Consider the following 19,945-nt stretch of genomic DNA (forward strand, 5'->3'; position numbering starts at 1 on the left):
GTCTGTTCCTGTCAATGAACAGATGCTGTTTAGACATTAAGGTATGGTAAAGAGATATTCCATGACTACCTAATTTCTTGATTTTAGAGCTTGAGCTGGAAGGACTACTAATCTCAAGACCATTTAAACAAAGTTTCTATTCATGTAAATTTGCCATATTTTCTTTAATTAGAGCAAGTGTACAAGAGGGAGGTTTGTTTGTTTTAAAAGGGATGTGGCCAAAGGGTGATAAAGAGGACCACAATTTCCTCAACAGCATAGGGCTACGAAGACAGTGGGGATGTTGGAGGTGGGGGAAGGGTGAGAGAGCTGGTAAGGTGAGGGGACAGCTATGGGAAGAAAAGTTAAGGAGGTAGGAGAGGACCTGAAAGCAGGGTAGGCGATCTTGTCAAGTGATGGATTTGCTCATCTGAACAGCCAAGTGTTCCTAAGCTATGTTTACACAGCCCAGATAAACAAACCTGGACAAGCAGGGCTCAGGCTGGAGCTCTAACAATATCTGTGTATATAGGGCTCTGAATTAATGACTTGTGGTACCATGAGTCTGTTGACCAAGGCTGGGAAGCTCATCACCATAAGCTATGCAGAAACACTTATAATCACAGCACATAGCTTTAAAAAGGTTGGATAGAAGTCAGAACTGGAACTCCTAATTCCTGTCCCCTGGGACTCCTAGTCACTGCTCCTTAAATGAGACAAAAATTATGGTATACACTTTCTTCTCAGTGTCCCAAGTGCAGAACACAAGGAATGACCCTTTACCCCCGAGGGCAATTTGCAGCTTCAGTCCACTAGAAACAAAAGACTCAAGACCCATTTTAACTAGGAGACTCTTCACTATCACATGGCAAGCAAACACATAAGTATTCTGGATTAGAGATAAGGTGGATTCCCAATTTTCTTCAGGATGGAAGAGAAGGAAAAGGCCTCCATCAAAATAGTACTCAGCCTTTTGAAAGGTGCACTAGCTGAGAGCCAGAAGACATGAGTTTAAATGTTTCTATTCAATTCACAATGAAGACCTTGCTATTCAGCAACATCTCATATCCCTAATTTAGTAAACAGAAAAATATCACCTCTGGCTTTTGTATACAAAGCAACTAAGCTTGCCCAAGGTCATTGCTACCAGGGCCGGGACAGACACCAGGATGAGACACTCACAACTGTTCTGACTGGGAAGCAGCCTAGAGAGCCTCTAGTAAGACTGTTCAATCCAGAATATATGTATTTTGATGCAGGGTCTGAAAAAGATAGTGGCAGGCCACCTTCCAAAGACCCCTACCAAAGTCCTTGCACAGGAGGAATGACAGAAGTAAGGCTGTGTGGGGGAAGTGTACATCAGAAGTGGGAGTGAAACATGTAGCACTACTGCTCATCGGCAGCAAAAGACAAGGTATTATAACTCAGCTGTAACGCACTCCCAGCTTTCAAACCACCTAAGCCCTCGTCCTCCAGGCCTGTTGAATCTGTGCTGCACTTCCTACCTCCTGTCTCTAATATACATAACGTCATTGACACTACCACTCAAAAAGCATTTTCCAAATCTATGCACTTGGCTATGCTATCAGTAACCATGATTCTAGCCACAAGACTAGGGTGGTCTCGTGGTTTCTAATTCTCTGAGAATTAGAAACAACACCTGGCATTCCTTATGCCTAGTCCCCCAGCAATGCTAACTAGAACACCATTAACCCCTCCCAGGTGGAAACAGAACCCAAGAATCCTGATTCCTAACTTTATATTTCTGTCTAGAAAATCTCTAACCCACTGGTTAAGTGCCACTTCTCCTTTTGGGGGCATCTTTTCCACAAATACAGGAGTGGCCATCTTTACTGAGTCCATTAGAAATTTCCTACCCATTAGACAGCTTCAGTCCCACTGCAAATTATGGAAGATCATGGCCATTTTTGGTTGTGAAGAACTGTGGAAGTGATGGGAAAGGCAAGAAAATGCAATGATGGGAAGTTTATTTAACTAGACCTACTTTTTATTAAATGTACATTCTAGGAATGCTTACAATAATTATTAATGGTAAAGAAAGCTTGAATAATCATCAAAAACCATTTGTGGGCAGGTAGTCACCAAACACTAAAAATCACAAAAAAGTTGGAAGAAAAGTCAAACACGAAAAATGTTTAAAATTCTCATTTAATTTTAACTCAAAGTAAAAGATTAGCTTAAAATACCTCTGAAAATTCAATCTTTTCTCATACCACGCTTGAAGATAAAATATATTTTTCAAACATATCAAAGAATGGATCCATCCTAAATTTAAAAAATGGAACCCAGTCTTAATTTAGAGGTAATACTGTTCCTTTGTAGAAAGTCTGAAACTTGTCAATCTTCAATCTTCACATGGTAATTTACTAGAACAGTGGTGAGCAAGCTGCAGCCCATGAGCCACACAGAGCCCACTCAGGTTCCACCTGTGGATGCCATGTCTACTCCTTTCCCCCACACATCTCTTGGGCACTGAAGTCCCCACTTCCTACCTCCTCCCTGGCCTTCTCAGAAGTTTCGTAGAATCACAAACCTGCTGATTCGTGTGCCATACCTGCTCCTCCCACTCCCTTCCAGAGCTTGAACACCACACAACAGCTCTTTGCGGTTGTTGAAGGTCTTGGAGGGAGGGTGAGAAGTGGGGACAGACTACAAAATTAGTGGATTAGTGGCACTCCAAAAGTGCTGAAAGGGAGGGGGAACAGTAGGAAAATGTGTGGCTCCAGTTCGCCAGAGCACAAGAGATGCCTGGGGAGGGTAGCAGATGGGATCTGCAAACCACAGGTAGAACCCCAATGGGCTGCAAGCCACAGGCTGCCCATGAGGCACACTGATATGAAGGATGGCTACTCATACAAACCACTCTCTCTTTTTAATTGTCCATCACTGGTCATGTCTCATTTTAAAATGTGGTTTATGTAAAAGCTGCTAATCAAAACACAAACAATTATCGTTAACAATTCCATCACATCAGCATATAAATTTATCTGACTCAGCATGAATGAAGAAGAAAGAAATGGTAGGATATAAGGGATCAAACAGATCAAAGCAATATAATCAGGTAACTCAAAAATGAAAAAAGCTACTTGTTAAATAGCAAGTTAGAAAGCTTGTGCTTGTCTTAAAGTGCAGGAAATCTTTTTTCCTCATTCATCAAACTCAAATGTGCCACTGACTGAAATTTCATGCACTGAATGGGAAAGATAGAATATTGATAAGTTTAGTGATCCTGCAAGTAAGATATTTTTCAAGGTCATCACTTATTAAAATGTAGTTAGAATGGCTTCGTTTAGGAACATTGTTTTGTCCTTGACGCACAAAAACCCCAAAGAATGAGACTCTTGGCTGTTTTTATAGCATAAAAGCTCAAAATCTGAATCTGGTAAAACAGTCATAACCATTTTTGTCACATAACCTCCTTCAGTGAGTAAAAATAAGACATTTCAAGAAAGACGGAAATACTTCTGATAACTTTGTTTCTTCATTAATAAAGTTGAAATCTATATAAAGAACTAAAAGAATCAACATTGACATTAGATGCTTAACTGAACATGAGAAGTCGCTTAGAAATGACTATGAACATCTACACAAGGAAACAGTCTCAGTGGGTAGCCATGTTAGTCTGCAGTTTAACAAAAACAAAAAATACAAGCAGTCCTGTAACACCTTAAAGACTAACAATGAAGTGGGTCTTGCCCACAAAATCTCTTCACCTAATAAATAAAATTGCTGTCCTTAAGGTGCTACAGGATTGCTTGTATTTAGACACAAGAAAATGTATTCTTTTCTAATGCTATTGAATCTACACAGGAAAAAACAAACAGAATACTATATACAAAGTGCTAAAGATCCCATCCAGAAATCCAGGGAAAAGTTAGCAAAGAAGTCTTCACCCATTTTTCAGAGAATGAAAATAAACTGATAAATCATCTGAAGAACCATACTGATATTTAACATGCTACTTGAAACTTGCTGGGTGGTGGGGGGGGAAATCACCCAACAATTTAAATGCATTAGTTTAAATAATCACCATCACTCTCCTGGTTGACTGTACGAAACTGGAAAACTAAAGTTCCAATTTCTCTATTAAATCAGTAGAACAGATGAATACTGTTTCTCTACAGTTAACTACCATTAAGTATGGTGAATTTGCACTGAGCACAAGAAAATAAAACAGATGATAGAAAAAAAACTCTAGAAAGTCACTAAATGTATTTGTAAAAACTGAAAAATTTAAAAGGGACTTCACAGATGTGAGGGACAGATCTAAACATTGTTGCAGATATGAAAAAAATAATCTTTATTTTGTAAGGTTATTTTAACTTTGTGTCTTTGCCAACTATTAATATAAAGCTACAAATGTATTTATAGCCAGACTGCTTGAAAATCTAAAAATAACTGAGGTATGTTTTAGTTAATTATATTATCAAAATTTTAGGCTGGTTAATGAAATTGCAAGAAGTACCTCCTCCTTTCTGTCTTCCAAGAACAAGCAAATGTCCTCAGAAGATTATAATACCTTAGGCATAAAACCATGACTGTTACACAAGCTATGAAAAAAAATACGTTTTTAACATTATCTCACTTTAACTTTTATTCAATTTTCTTTTGTTCTGTGTTTAAAAGATATATTGGCTCTTTGAATTTATGCTTGGTACAAAACACTTAAGATGTATTTAATTGCTATACCAAACAGACTGTAACTTTAAGGACCTTAAGTAAAAAGAACAACTGGGTGCATGGTCTATGCTAGGGTAGAAAGTCTATTTCCAATACACAGTTCTAGCTACACCATAAGCATAGCTAGAACTGACATATCAGAATCAACTTTCGTAACTAGGGTAGTCCTGGGCTCTTCAGGCTCATGCCAACATCCCTTACACTCCACTTGACAGCGTGGAGTACAAGGTCAACAACCAAGCCCAGAGAGATCGGTTTTGCTGTGCCTTAACACATGCAGCAAAAATGAAACTCCAGAAGATCATCCTATAAGTATAGATTCACCTGCCAACCCCCAGATGGCATGAAGCCAATGAAAAGATAAATTGCAACTAACTCCAAATCTGAACAAGCCTGAAAGAGGAGTCTTCATAACTCCATGGAACAAAAAGGAAGAGTCTTAAAAACAAAACTCAGACATTAACTGCCTCACGCACAAACCCTCTGCTACTCTACTCAAACAAAAGCCATCAATTTAATTTACCCTTTCTTCTCGATAGAAAAGCTGCCACAACAGCAAAGGAAAAAACAGAGAAGACACAAGGGAGGGAAAAAAAAAATCCAAGAATAGTTCTCCACATTTCAAATGGTGAAAGTTAATTAAGACACTATCAAGAGATTAGATTTTGTAACAATTTTAAATTGTCTTTATAAATTAAAACACAAACATTTGCTGCTGTCAATCAAATGGCTAGTCCACATACAGCTAGAAGGCAGTCAGAGACTTAACACTGGAAAGAGAGAGGAAAAAGGGGGATTTGGATCCAAGATTCTTAATATTGGTCAACTGTCTTGTCTCAAGACAGCTCGTTAAGTGGCTTCAGCGCTAAATTACATATCTCCTTCTGCTTCATGGGATTTGGTTAAGATTACTTACTTTGCCCACCTATAAACTAGCTGATAATTAATAACTAAACAGGTTCTATCCACCCTTAAGCAAGTTCTTTAGTCCATGACAGCTTTAAATATCTAAGACTGGTTTCACAGTAATTTTGGAAATCTGTATACTTCGGTTTTAACTTCTCAAATGAAGAGCATCCCAGAAATATAATAGCTCTGAGAGCATGTTATCTGCTAAAAGCTCTCCAAAATATACATAGATATACAGAAAAGATTGTAATTGAAGTAGTCAATTTACTGGTGTTCTCTCATTTGTGTTGTTTTAATAAAATATTTTCTTTCTTCAATAATAAAATATCCTTGGTTCATAATTCCCACTATTTTACTTGGTTTTAATCCTGTTGACCTCTGTGGTATGTAAAGTAACCCCTTTGAGGAAAATAATGAAAGTCCAATTCCATGAACAGTCTCATGCATAACCTGTCTACATCATTCTATCTTTTGATTTTGGAGTTCCCCCATTTGTCAGTAAGAGAAAAAAGCTGGTCTACCACATCTTGTTTCTCTAGATTTAAATTTTTCAAATAAAATTACTGTGTCCAAAAATTTAAAATGTCACCTTACTACCCCACCCTGGATTATGGGCCGGACACTACTGCTCAAATGTTGTTAGGAATTTGTCTTGAGCCATTTAATAAATTACTGGAACCACACAAGCACAAAAATCACACCATGATTCAGAGACGCTATAAAACCATCATTTAGCATACATGACGGACCCCCAAATATAAAGGTATTGAATCCAGCACACAAAGTGGCAGCTGAAATATGGCTTATGGACTATAATATTCTCTCTTGTCATTTTAAGTTGAAGATCTAAATTTCTACCACAAATCTGCATTTATATTCAGAGGTTTGACTAAAACGTAAAGTAGAAAATTGTCCAAATAAAGTCTCAGGAAACAGGACAGTTGAGTTTTGAATTTTAATCAGTTTTTACAAGCTTTGCACTCCTATGCCGTAAACTTTGTATCATATGATCAAGTTTAGCTCATACATCAAGATTTTGTTGAAACTTTATGATATAGACTAGGGCTGTGTCGAAGAAGGGGGCATGGTAAACCACCTGAGCAGAGAATACTAATGAAGTGCTGTGATGAATATGCAGCACCTCATAAGGCTAATTCTCCCCACGACAACTTCAAAGTTGCAAACTTGAAAGTGCCGGCATGTGTGTACCCGCGGGCACTTTGAAGCACCCATGCAACTTTGAAGTGCCTTTACTCCCAAAAATATGTTGTTGTGTGCTATTGGTCAAAGTAAAATATATCATAACATTTTTTCTACAATCTGAGTTATGCATATCATGATGAGTTAGTATATCTTTCCTGACAAACATTTCGTACCATAAATTTTCTTCTCTTTAAGAGATATATTTTAATAATTTAGGTTCTCTCTTACAAACCATCACCTACACTATACACCTTCACTCACGTGTGGACCATATGCATGTATGGACTATGAATGGTACGTAATCAAGGAAAATACCATTACACAAAACTAACACTAAGATATACTCACACAACAAATACTACTAATTAAATCTAAGGGTAAGTCCATGCTAGGAAAATAAGCTGACTTCAGATATGCAATTCCAGCCATGGCATTTGCTTAGGTAGAATTGATGTATCAGAGTCAACTTACTTCCATAGTGTAGTCCATGCCTCTTTAGTCTCACATCAATATCCCTTACTCCACTCAATAGCTTGGAGTACAGAGGTCAATAGCTGAGCCCAGAGAGGTCGATTTTACCATGTCTTCACCAGACACATGCACGCACACAAGCAATATTGAGCTCTGGAAGATCGACTGCAAAGCATTGATTTCCCAGTAAGTATAGACAAGCCCTAAAACAACCAAGAATAGTGAGTATCTTCAGGTTCCTATAAGTCTCCCAAGCGTGTATCAGAGTAAATCACTCCATCCCCAGTACTGCACAAGGAAGACTGATGCTCAATTTAAAAAAGCCCAGATTCAAAATATCCAATATACAAACCAGTAACTCTGAAGTTTGTATTTGCAAGGTATCCCTCCTGCAGACTTCTTTTGTGTACACACACACACAGCCCTCCTAAACATTTACATTAAAAGAATATTGAAGGAGTACGGAAGCTAAGCATTCCTCTGGCATGCTTTTACAGATTCAGAAAAAATGTACAAATGTGCACAGAGAGCATGACATTTTCAAGGGGTAATCAATCCATCAAATAAAATCTAGTTCACAAACCCTCACCAAAGGCATTCGTTCTTCTCAAACATCAATTGTGGAGTTTTCTGACAATTTTCGCTACAAAACTGAGAAAATTATGGCAAGATTTTTTTTTTTTTATTATGGGAAAACATACAGTAAGGTCTCAGGAGTATACAAACCCAGAGTACGCAACCCCACTCTTACACTGCTGACACCCGATTCCTACGGCAAACCCTGGAAATGCGTAATTTCTAGTTGCACTTAACTCACTCACCCCCTCCCCCGCCAAGCCTTGGCTCAACCCAACCCCAGCTCAGCCTGCCTCACAGCTCCGCTCACCACCTGTGTATAGCTCCTGTTCACCCACTGCCTCTGGCTCTAGCTCACCACCCCTCACATGCGATTCCAGTTCAACCTCCCCTGCCCCGGTACAACCCCCTTGCTGCCTCACCACCCGTCATGCATGGCTCCAGCTCAACCACCACCCTCCCCACATTTAAAACCCTCTCACACTGCCCCGGTTCCATCCTCCTGCCCCAGTTTAAACCCCCCCGTGCACGACTCCAGTTCCATCCTCCCATCCTGGTTCAAATCCCCCCCACGTTCAGCCCCGGTTCAAACCCCCCCACAGCCCAGCTCACGACCAGTACAGGGCTCTGGTTCAACTCCACCCCTTGCCCCTGCATAGCCTTACACACACACACACACACACACACACACCACCACCAGGCTTAACCCCCGCCAACTGCCCTCCCACCTCAGGACTTACCTTTCCACTGTCTCCCTGGCTGCAGAACGTGTGTTCCACCAGGGAAAAAGCCTGACCCCAACTTATGAGAAATCCAAGTTATGCAAGGGCACGCGGAACAGAACCCTCATGGAACTGGAGGGTTTGCTGGAATTTATTTGCTCTTTTAATAACATCAGCTGAACTGTGTTTGCTCAAAGAAAAATAAAAACCCTTCTGAACTGAAAATAAGCTTTGAAAATTTGAGCCTACAAAAATTCAGACAGTAAAAAGCAACTGACAAGGGGCTTAGTATTGAAGTTATTAACTATCCTTAACAGCAGAAGTCTTTGCCACTAACAGTGTTTATTTAGTTACAGAGAGGTAGTCCTGTTAGTCTTTAAAGTGCTACATTTCTGTTGTTTTGTTTTGTAGGTGTACAGACTAACAAAATGATTTATTCGATGATGAGCTTTCATCGGATAGACTCACTTCATCAGATCAATCTCATTTCCAATACAGATTGACATTTATAAGTACAGGGGACCAAACAAAATTGTAATAAAAACTGACAAATCAAGTACATAGAACTGAAGGAGGAGGGTCGGGGGGGGATGTTAAGTGTCCTGCCTGAGATAATTACAAGCATCAAAAGGAAGGGAAGCAGTCTTTGTAATGCCATCACTGGACCTAACCATGTTAGTTACAAGATGAAAGGCACATTCTCATGCACTTTGAGCAACATTATGTAGTAGGATCTCAACATTTGCAAGGATTCCATGTTGAGAATCCTTGCAAGTGTTGAATTTCGCAAATACTGTATGGCAGCTGTTTCCGCCTGCAGCCCTGCTGCCAGTGCTCCCTGCCCGGGGCCCCAGGGCAACCAGCTGCTCATGAATAATTGAATTCACGAACCTTAGGTTCGCAAATGTTGAGACCCTACTGTATATGCCATTATGTGCCAACAATGCCCTGACGCTATCTACATTGGACAGCCCGGGCAAAACCTTTGCCAAAAAATAAATGGAGACAAGGCAGACATCAGGAATCTCAACATGCATAAGCCGGTCAGTGAATACTTCAATGGAGTGGGCCATTCCATTAAAGACCTGAGAATTTGTGTCCGAGAACAAAGAGAATTTAAAAACAGATTACAGTGAGAAATTTGTGAACTGGAATTCAGATTCAGATTCAACACATTAACACATGGTATGAACAGAGACATCAGTTACCTCACACATGACAAGGACTGCTTCCCTTCTTTTGATACTCATAATTATCTCAGCCAGGACACTTAACATCCCCCCCGCCACCCACCTCCTTCAGTCCTATGTACTTGATTTGTCAGTTCTTATTGCAATTATATTTGGCCCTCTGTACTTACAAATGTCAGTCTATATTGGAAATGAGATTGTTCTGATAAAGTGGATCGGTCCCATGAAAGCTCACCACTGAATAAATAATTTTGTTAGTCTTTAAAGTATTTATTTAAAAATTATTACTGATTGTTAAGTTTAGGATCCACACTTTCCTCTTTGGTCTTAATTTCACATTGTCAGTGCTTGACTTTGCAACCTTAACAGTCTTCTAGTGGGCAGCGTCAGCTGGCTATCAGAATATCATTCACCCTTTACTAGTATTTGATATTTTTAGAAACCTGTTAATCTACTACATAATTCAGTTCTTTTCCTCGAGCTCTTGAATGAAACAATAGCTATTTTTGTCAATCCCTTTCAAATATCTGAAAGTCTTTGCTTCCCGTAAAATCCTAAACATTAGGGTTGGAAGAGAGTATTTGAGTAATCTAATTAATCCCTTGCATTTTGCAGAACTATGTTCTATATTATTTCCATTCGGTTGCACATGCACTGAGATCTTCTGAAAATCCCTTGTTAGCATTCATGTTATTTTCATGCAGCTCTGTATGTGGTATCACCAATACAGAATGGTTCCTATCTGTTTTAGCAGTTTGTTATCCAAACTTGCATGGTGATAACTTGGGCATCTGATATATGTTAGTACTCCAAATATTGCTAGCACCACTGAAGCTAAACCAATTCCACAGCAATGATGGGAGATTTAAAGAAAAACATCTATGTAGATAAGTGCCAGTATATGTAGCCTTAACTATCAACAAACATTGAAATTCAATCACCTTCTATGGTGATCTAGCTCCTTGTCAGACGGTTATTGTTCAAAACATTTTCTTAATGACCACCCTAAGCTTCTGCATCCCTATTTTTGGGACATTTGTCCTCATGATGCCATCATCAGCAATTGATTTATCCTTTTCTTTGTTTATACTGAAGCCATACTTGAACTCTAAATTGCACACCGTCCAAGCCTTCAATTAAGCATATTTACATCCAAACACTTTCTCCTAGTCTCCTGAATCAAAATTATAATTTCAGGCTACATATACATTACGACGTATATTCAATTTTATTAAAATTGATTTTATAATGCTGGGTTTTATAAATTCAAATTTGACTATCCTCACCTCCCACGAAGTCCCTACAAAGCCAACTTAGTGCTGCTACACTAAATCGCAACATCTGTTGCGGCAGTGCACTGTGGGAACCTATCCCACAGTTCCTTCAGCTCCATAGCATTCCGAGTTTTTTCACTGGTGCAGTATGGGGAAAAAAAAGAGGCCCCCACAAGTGTCATGTTCCCACAATGCACTGCCCTCATTCCCTTCCCATGGAAAGCAAATGGCCATTTTTTCAGAAGGAAAGAAGGAAAAGTAAGAAATCCCAGGTTAAGGAAAACCAAAGAGGCTGGCTTCAGAAAATGTAGTATACCAGGCAGGGGACTGTCATACTGCCCTGAGATGACCCAGGTGATTGTGCTATCTCAAGTGGCACTCCAGCCACTTTTCCCCCCACTTGAAACCAGAAACATCCTCCCTGAAAATATACAGGAACAGATTACTGCTTGAGGAAAGAGCAGGATAGTAAAGTTGAGGAAAGTCCAAACCATAACAACTAAAGTAAAATTTGTGGTGCAGGGTTTTTGGCTTCCCATTTCACTACAGATGTGTCCAACACGAGGCATGGAGCTTACCAAATTACCACATGCCAGAATGACTCTCTGCCCTGGGATCATCCAGGTGTTTCATTTCAACTGGCCCTCCAGCCACTTTTCCCCTACTTGAAAAGGCTTCTGCCTGGACAGAATAGTATGGCTTCTACCTGATAAGTCAACCAGTGCTCCAGGCATGGGATTGGCATATTGCCCTAGAGGAACTTCCCGGTGACTTATCTCAACTGGCCCTCAAGCCACTTTTTCCTCCCTTGAAAGCACCCCTGCTTCTGAAAAATGTTACAGGAACAGATTACAGCTTGTGATATCTGGCCCCCTCACATTCTGTAAGGGGTGTCATGGGATGGGGGGGGGGGGGAATTGTTTGAAGGGCCAGTTGAAATGGCCCCTTTGAGGTGTTGCTCTGGCAGGGGGGGCTGGCTCCCCCACATTCTATAAGGGTTATCGTGGGATGGGTGGGTTGGAATTGGCTGAAGGACCAGTTGAAAGGGTTGCTTCAGCAGTTTGCCCCTGGCAGCGGGGGTAGCCCCAATTGCCTGTGACTGTGGGGGCTGGCCCACCCACATTGTATAAGGGTTATCAGGAGGTGTTGAGGGGGATGAATTAGTCGGAAGGGCCTGTTGAAATGGTCCCTTCAGCATGTTGCTCCAGCAGGGGAGCCAGCCCAGATTACCTGAGATTGTTTTGGCCCACATTCTATAAAATGTGTCATGGGGGTGGCGAATATCACAAGCTGTAATCTATTACCTGGCAACACCCAGCCCCCAAAATATTTGCCACATGGGGAGACTCCCCTGCCACAACAGCCAGCCCCCGAAATCTTTTCCATGGGGGGGGGGGGAAGATTCTCCCCCTCCCCCCCATGACAGCAAGCCCACAAAACTCTTTCCCGCCTTAGGAGCCCTCACCTTGCGCAAGCCAGGAAAGACATGGTGTTGCCTGGCAGCATGGTCTGCACAGCACCGCAGGCACATGCTTTTATTGGGTCAGGGGCTAGCCATGTGATGTGGTTGGGCTCAGAATAGACCCCAACTGCATGGTGCCTGTGGGGTGGGGGGCCTGTCCCTGTACAAATGTGAACTCCAGAAAATAAGTCTCTCAGCCCCTCATACAAGCATGACCCCCACAGCCTAGCCACCACGTGGTACAGTGGGGCAGGAGCTGGTACCAACACGGAAAAAAAATCTCAGCCTCTCTAGCTATATCCCGTGCAAGGAAGAAGCCATGTTGGGGCTATTTTTTCATGGGCAGATGCGATGGCTGCGCTGATAACAAGGAGGAAGTTTCTCAGCCTCTCATACAAGCATGACCCCCAGAGTCTAGCCATCATGGACTTCCTGGTGCCAATTCAAATTTGCAGGCTTGCTGAGCACCTGGAGAGCAGCAGAGCTGGAAGCAGCCAGAGCAGACAACCATGGGGCATTATGAGATACATATGGGACCCCTCTGGAGGCTAAGAAAGTTGATTTAAAGACATGATGTTTCCACGCTAGCCTTAATTTGAACTCGATGCTATGCTGACTCAATTTGTGGGTGTAATAATATCAACCTTAACACTCCTTAAAATCAACCTAATGGTATTTACACTGAAGACAGTGACATTGTAAAATTGAGCTAACTGCCTTAAAAACGACTTCATCATGTAACATAGACATACTCTAGTTTTACATTCATCCTTCCTACCTTACATGGAGTATAACTGGACACAATAACCTGAGTACAGTTATAACAAAGCTATGCAAAGAAACAGTATTGCCCTTTAGCACCTTATGTTCATATATATTAGTTATTTGATTGGTATTTTGTAACAACACTGCAAGCTCACGTTGAGTTTGCTACTTCTCTAGTAGATTCCCTGTCTACTCTCCTACAAATTTCCATCTATGCTATATACTTCCCTTTCATGTAACATTGTTTAACATTAATAATTATGAAGGCATACTATCTCTTTTCACATCAAAATCTGCAAGTGTACAGATTCAACAACTTCAAGAGGTTGAACTGGTGAATTTCTAGCTGCATTCTCACCTTAGAAAATCAGATGTACAACATTAGAGAGTGAAAAGGGAAGCCCAGAAACCTGGCAAAAGAAGAGGCAGAAGCAGAGGATTTACAGACCTATACAAATATATCATCCCAGATCTTAAAGCATCTATTCTGTCCCTGTACTTTTTCCTCCACCCTTCATGCAGCATGGCTAAAGAGACTCTATAAGCAGCTTCTCAACTGATCCGTTACACCAAAGATCTTTACCATATATCTGAGCTTAGACCTTATGCCAAGGGGGAAGGGAGTGAAGAGATGCAAGTGAAATTAATGCTACTATAATCAACATGAGCTTATACCTTGTGATTATGAACGCAGCATTATCACAAAAGATGGCTCCTCAGTAGTGCTCCCTCTCCGCCCTCTCTTCCCAGCATATTGCCTTAAATCCTGCAGAGCCCCAAACCTGAGGGGGTCGTGGGAAAATAGTACCAGTGGAGTCAGAATGGATTTACTACGACATTTATTTCAACTGCCACTGTCGGTGACTTACTGCTCCACTTTGCTTTTAATCTCTCAGTCTAACATCAACGAAGGGTCCTGTGGCACCTTATAGACTAACAGAAAAGTTTTGAGCATGAGCTTTCGTGAGCACAGACTCACTTCATCAGTCTGTGCTCACGAAAGCTCATGCTCAAAACTTTTCTGTTAGTCTGTAAGGTGCCACAGGACCCTTCGTTGCTGTTACAGATCCAGACTAACACGGCCACCCCTCCGATACTTGTCGGTCAAACATCTCACTCACTTTTGCATTTGACACTATAGCTGACTGTATTCGCCACTTCTCCAATGTTTGTATTTCCTGAAATTTTTATTAGTGGAAGCTTTACCTTCTTCTTCTATTAGTAGAAATATTAAGCAATTTCTACTCCTCTCCCTTCCCACCCCCACTACTGTATCTTACACTTACCGTTGTGTATCACTTGTATTGTTTGAGGAGAAACATACACAAGTTATCAGAGTAATTATGTATTCCCGTTTTAGCCTGTACCCTTCGTATTTTAGTTGTCCTACTCTATTTCCTGGTACTTCTGGAGTTGTTCAAGCCAAACCTGAACTATTTACCTAATATTTAAAAAATAGGTTGATGTATTCTTTTAAATTACTGTATCCAGAATTACTGGAATTTCAGCTTTATAATCACTTTAAATGATTTATTAATCTCTCAAAATAAACAAAATATCTCAGCAAGTTTTATAATGGTAGCTACTATCAGAACATGTGGCTAACCAAACTTCACCCCATGAAGTAATACCTCATATTTAAAGCTTTGTAAGTGGCCAAGATATTACCACACTACAAAAACATAGCTATAAATATTTTCACTAATCAAAATAAATTGCACTTGCTTTCTTCCTTATAACTCTTAACATAAGGAGCTTTACATAAGAAAAAAATTAAGTTTTTCAATTCGCACTGATATAAATTGGTGTATGTTAACATGACTGACATGTTGAAAATATCAACTCATTCTTTTAAACATGCCAAAAGTACTTCTTGCTACAGCTGTTAAATAATATTTTGAAGTTGAAAGTTTAATTGTGTGGATTTCAAAAATAAAAAATTACTTTGTTTCAAACGTTTTAAAAAAATTTGATATTTATTCTAAACACTGAAATATTTAATATTGCAGATTTTTTGGAGCTACAAATAGTAATAGCAATATCTTTAAAAATCACCATAATATTGTCTAGGATCATCTTTTATGTTTTATGATGTGTGCAGAAGTGTCTTGGACACCAGTAATTTCTATATCTTAGGATACATCTACACTTTTTGAAAAATTGACATGCTGGCAGATGATCTTCTGGGATTCAATTTAGCTTGCCTAATGGAGATGAACTAAATCAAACTGTCATGGAACTACCACTGACTCTGGTACTTCTGGAGAGAAGTAAGGGAAGTTAGCAGCAGTTTCTTCCATCAACCTCCCATTGTGTGGACAACAGCAAAAAAAATTGATCTTAGACAAGTTGACTGTAGCTACACAATTTTCATAGCTGTATTTGTGTATCTAAAATTGATTTTACCTCATAGCATAGACCTTATCATAGTGCTGTAAGCTATGCCATTTTAGCCTGATTGCAGAGGGGAAGACAAAAGCAGTTATATATACCAGGGCTAACTAATATAAAAAATCACTTTTCATCTGTTGACTAGTGAGGAGGTTTATCAAACACTGAAGCCAAAAGCAAGGTGCTAACATGCAGATCAATGAAGGAGAAAGAAAAAAACTGGGAAGTAAAGGAGTTTATATATACCTATCAGTAATGCTGAAAAGACTATTTGGGAAACAGAATGGACACTACACTTCAGCTACAACCCATAGTAATGAAACTCATTTCAACTCCTGCTTTCAGCACAAGACGTAAATCAATACTTAACTGCTCAATTTCATGATGGGATTTGCATCAGAGTTTCAGAAGAGCTCAGCTCCTGTGTTAGGTCACTTTTATTGAAATGTCCACGAGGGAACTGAGCTCTTGTGAACTCACCCCCACTGCAGATGTCAAGCACTTTTGAAAGTCTGAGTCATTTGCGGCTTTTAACATCTTTGCAGTAATATTCCTCTCCATCATTCATCTTTCAAAAAAATATTTCAAATATAGAATTCAAAGGGTGATAAAGATATTTTCAGATCCAATAAGCTCTCTGGCACTGGGGGGAGATTCTCAATTTCAGAGATAAAGACACCATCACCTTGATTTTTTTTGAGTGAGTAATTTAAACTATTTCAATTAATATATATAATATAAAGAATGTGTTGTCATTAAGTCCTGGTTACATATAAAGTCCTGATTTCTCTCTGCCCACTCCACCTTCCCTCCCCCGCCTCAAGACATCTGAGAAGGGATTTCTTCTCCACTCCTACTTAAAGGGGGCTTCTCAGCAAGGGAAAAGCAGAGCAAGTCAGTTTCAAAGCTTGCAAGCTACTCCATACAGTCCCTTGACTGTGTAGCCACTGGAATCTGCTGGCATAAGGCAACTTTTACAGTTACAGGAAGACAAGCCCCTACCCTACAACAGTGTAACTGACTAAAGGGCTCACAAATGCACAAAATAATCAAACTAATGAACAGATTTTGGAATATATTTTTTAACAACAGGTTCTTTCAGCTACAGTAAGAGAAGAAAAATATTCCAACAAACATATTCGAGTTGACAGTGTACCTTTGCAGTCTCTTGCACTGGAAATTAGGGCTTGGTGGTGAGTTTTTAATTTTTTTTCTAGAAATCAAAAGGAGATTTCCAAGAAAACTATGCCAGTTCAGGAGTGGCCATCTTCTAATAGTACCAACAAGTGTCTAGCATCCCTTGTGCAAAATGCCCACTACAGGCTCACTCTCTTTTAAGTAATGAGTGTGAGGAAGCAGAGCAGCCCTACAAGTCGCGCTCCTTGGGCAACAGCTGGGAGAAAACGGAGGCTCCATCCAGCCTTTGGGGGATGAGTTTTAAAGCAGCTGATGAAGACTCTCCAGGGAGAAGGGCTATGCGGCGTGGGTTTCCATGCCTAAAAACAGCGGCAGCCCCCCAGCAAACTGGCTGCGTGCCGGACCCCGTTTGGCAGCACCTCCCGCTCAGCGCGGATCCCCGTCCGGGGCCCGACACCACGGTGGGGGTCGCTCAGGACCTGAACTATTCTCCAGAGAGGAGAGAGTGCAGCTTCACGTGTGCCGCCCCCCACCCCCAAGTCCTCGGCAACACCCGGCAGGTGCCCGGCACCCCGGGGATTATTTATTTACTCTTCGCACACGCCGCGGCGCAGACGCGACAGGGTAGGGAAAGGCCCGGCACGGAACAGGCAGTGCCCCCCGTCCCACCCACTTCTAGGGCAGCTGTCCTGGTGCAGCCCCAGCCGCCTGGCACCCCAGTGGGCTAGCCAGCCCCCACCGCGGCCGCTTGGCCCCAGGGCTTGTTTACCTGCGCGAGGAGCGAGCCCCCAGGCCCGCGGCCGCTGTCCGAGGGGAGGGGGGTGTTCTGAAGGAGGGGAGCCCGTTATTGGCCTACTTACCATCAATCGCCATGATCTTCCAGGTGGGCCGTACCAAGTGCAGCGCACGCAGGAGACACACCGGCACGCAGAAGCTGGAAGAAAGAGGCAACGAGCAGGAGGGAGGAAGGGGGTGAAGAATGGCGCGTGCCAGGGCGGTGGAGCTGCGCGTGACTCCGCCCCCTTCTCAGGGGCCAGGCGCGCGCCGATTCAAAAGGGCGGCAGTTGGTCGACGGGGGTTGACGACGTCTCGAGGTTAACGGCCGACCCGGGCCTGGTTTGCTATAGCTGCTGTCAGGGTCCCTGAGCGACTCAATTTTGCACCCCATCCTCGCGCTCTTCCGTCCGTGCCCTTCAATGCCCGGGGCTTGTGCCTGTGACTCCAGTGGAAGCGGGATTTGGCCCTGCCAGGGAGTGCGCTTGTCCTTTCTGCTGCGCAGCCAAGAAATCGGGCTCCAAATCCTGAACATACGGTGCAGCTTGTTGGGAACTTTGTCCTAGGGTTCAGTGGGATCAGAATTCGAAAGTGCACAAGCTCTATACTTCCCCCATTGCTACCAACAGTTACTTGAATATATTTTCCACCACAGAATACAATTTTCTCATGCAAAGTAGAATTTTGAAATGTTGCACATCTGGTAGAAGTAGCTGATCATTCCAATATTCCAGCTATAGTAAAAATGGTCTATTTTCAAATGGAAAATCATTCAGGTGTCCAGGTCTCAGGGGGTTTATTTATTCAAAAAGCTGTGTATTGATTCATATTGAAAGCAAAAAGGCTTAACGTTTAAATACACTCCCAATTTTACAAACACAACAGAAACTTTAAGCATGTGAGCCCATGACTTATAAAAGCAATGAGGGGTCCTGTGGCACCTTATAGACTAACAGAATACGAGCAGAAATGTTTGCCCACAAAAGCTTATGCTCATGCATTTCTGTTAGTCTATAAGGTGCCACAGGACCCCTTGTTGCCTTTGCAGATCCAGACTAACACTGCTACCCCTCTGATACATGACTTTTATGTCAAGGTGCATCTGCAGGATGAGTGTATATAAAGTGAATGAGAGAGTCTTATTTCTGGGATTTCCTTAACTTTCAAGTCCCGTACATCCACCGACAGTCTCTGGCAGTCAGAGGCTTAGAGACATTTAGGGTGTGTCTACACTAGCTGGCTACGTCGAAGTAGCCGACCCAACGTCGAAATAGTACGCATCGTGTCTGCACACACCAAGTGCGATTTCGACGTTGAAATTGACGTTAGGCGGCGAGACGTCAAAATCACTATTCCCATCCGAAGATGGGAATAGCGCCCCACTTCAATGTTGAATGTCGAAGTAGGGCATGTGTAGACGATCCGTGTCCCACTACTTCGAAATAGCAGGGTCCTCCCTGGTGGCCATCAGCTGAGGGGTTGAGACACTCTATCCAGCCCCTGCGGGGTTTTATGGTCCCCACGCACAGCAGCCTTTAAAGCACCACGGACCCAGATTTCCTGTGGCAGAAAGCTAAGAGTGTGCAGGCAGCAGCACACGCATGTGCTAGCCCTGCATGCTTTCCAGGGGCCCCAATCTGCACTGCCACCAGCCATGGCATTGAGCCAGCCCCCCGAGCGCCCCCAGGGCTCCCCTCCTGAGGGGACCCAGGAACCCCCAGCAGCCAAGCGGAAGAGGCAGGGCCCCTTCTGGTCAGAGTCCGAGCTCCGAGACCTGCTGGGGCTCTGGGGTGAAAAGGAGGTGGTCCATGTGATGGGGAGCAAGCGGCAGAATGCAGAAGAGTTCGCGCAACTGGCCGAGGGCCTGGCTGCCTGGGGTCACCCTGCCCGCACTCCAGATCGTGTCTGGAGTAAGGTGAAGGAGTTGCGGCAGGAGTACACCTGGGCTCAGGACTTGGCCAGCCAGTCTGGGGCCGCCCCCACCACTTGCCCCTATTACAGGGAGCTCAGGGCCATCCTGGGCCCCCAGGACACCTCCTCCCCACCCAGCCACCCTTGACACCATGGTCGATGAGCCCCAGCAGGCCTCGGAGCCGGAGTCCATCCCAGAGGCCAGCCCCACACCCTGGGGCCCACCCAAGGAGTCCCCCCTCATGACAGCAGAGGAGGGGTCCAGCAGTGAGGAGGGGAGGCTCCTTATAGACCTCCCCTCCTGCAGCACCAGCCAGGCATCCACCCACAGGGCTTCCCCCGACTGTGGCAATGGACAGTCAGGTACCTACCCCACAGAGCACATACCCATGGGACACAGGGAGGTGGCACAAGACATGACCGGGAGCCTCACACCCCGCCCCCAGTGGATCCCAAACCGCAACCGCCCAGCCACAGCAC

At 42.6% G+C, this 19,945-nt stretch overlaps 1 protein-coding gene across 3 annotated transcripts in view; it reads right to left on the minus strand.

Annotated features, from left to right (window-relative positions):
• LOC142010929 (synaptotagmin-14-like) overlaps positions 1–17,767 on the minus strand; it is a 72,488-nt gene extending 54,721 nt beyond the window's left edge. For all 3 annotated transcript variants that reach the window (XM_074989577.1, XM_074989579.1, XM_074989578.1), the window contains exon 1: positions 17,641–17,767. In XM_074989577.1, the coding sequence (XP_074845678.1) occupies positions 17,641–17,653 (13 nt within the window). In that variant the 5' untranslated portion in view covers positions 17,654–17,767. The remainder of the gene's footprint in view (positions 1–17,640) is intronic.
• Between the last annotated feature and the right edge of the window lie 2,178 nt (positions 17,768–19,945).

This window comes from Carettochelys insculpta, chromosome 3, assembly GCF_033958435.1.
Source record: "Carettochelys insculpta isolate YL-2023 chromosome 3, ASM3395843v1, whole genome shotgun sequence".
NCBI lineage: Eukaryota > Metazoa > Chordata > Testudines > Carettochelyidae > Carettochelys > Carettochelys insculpta.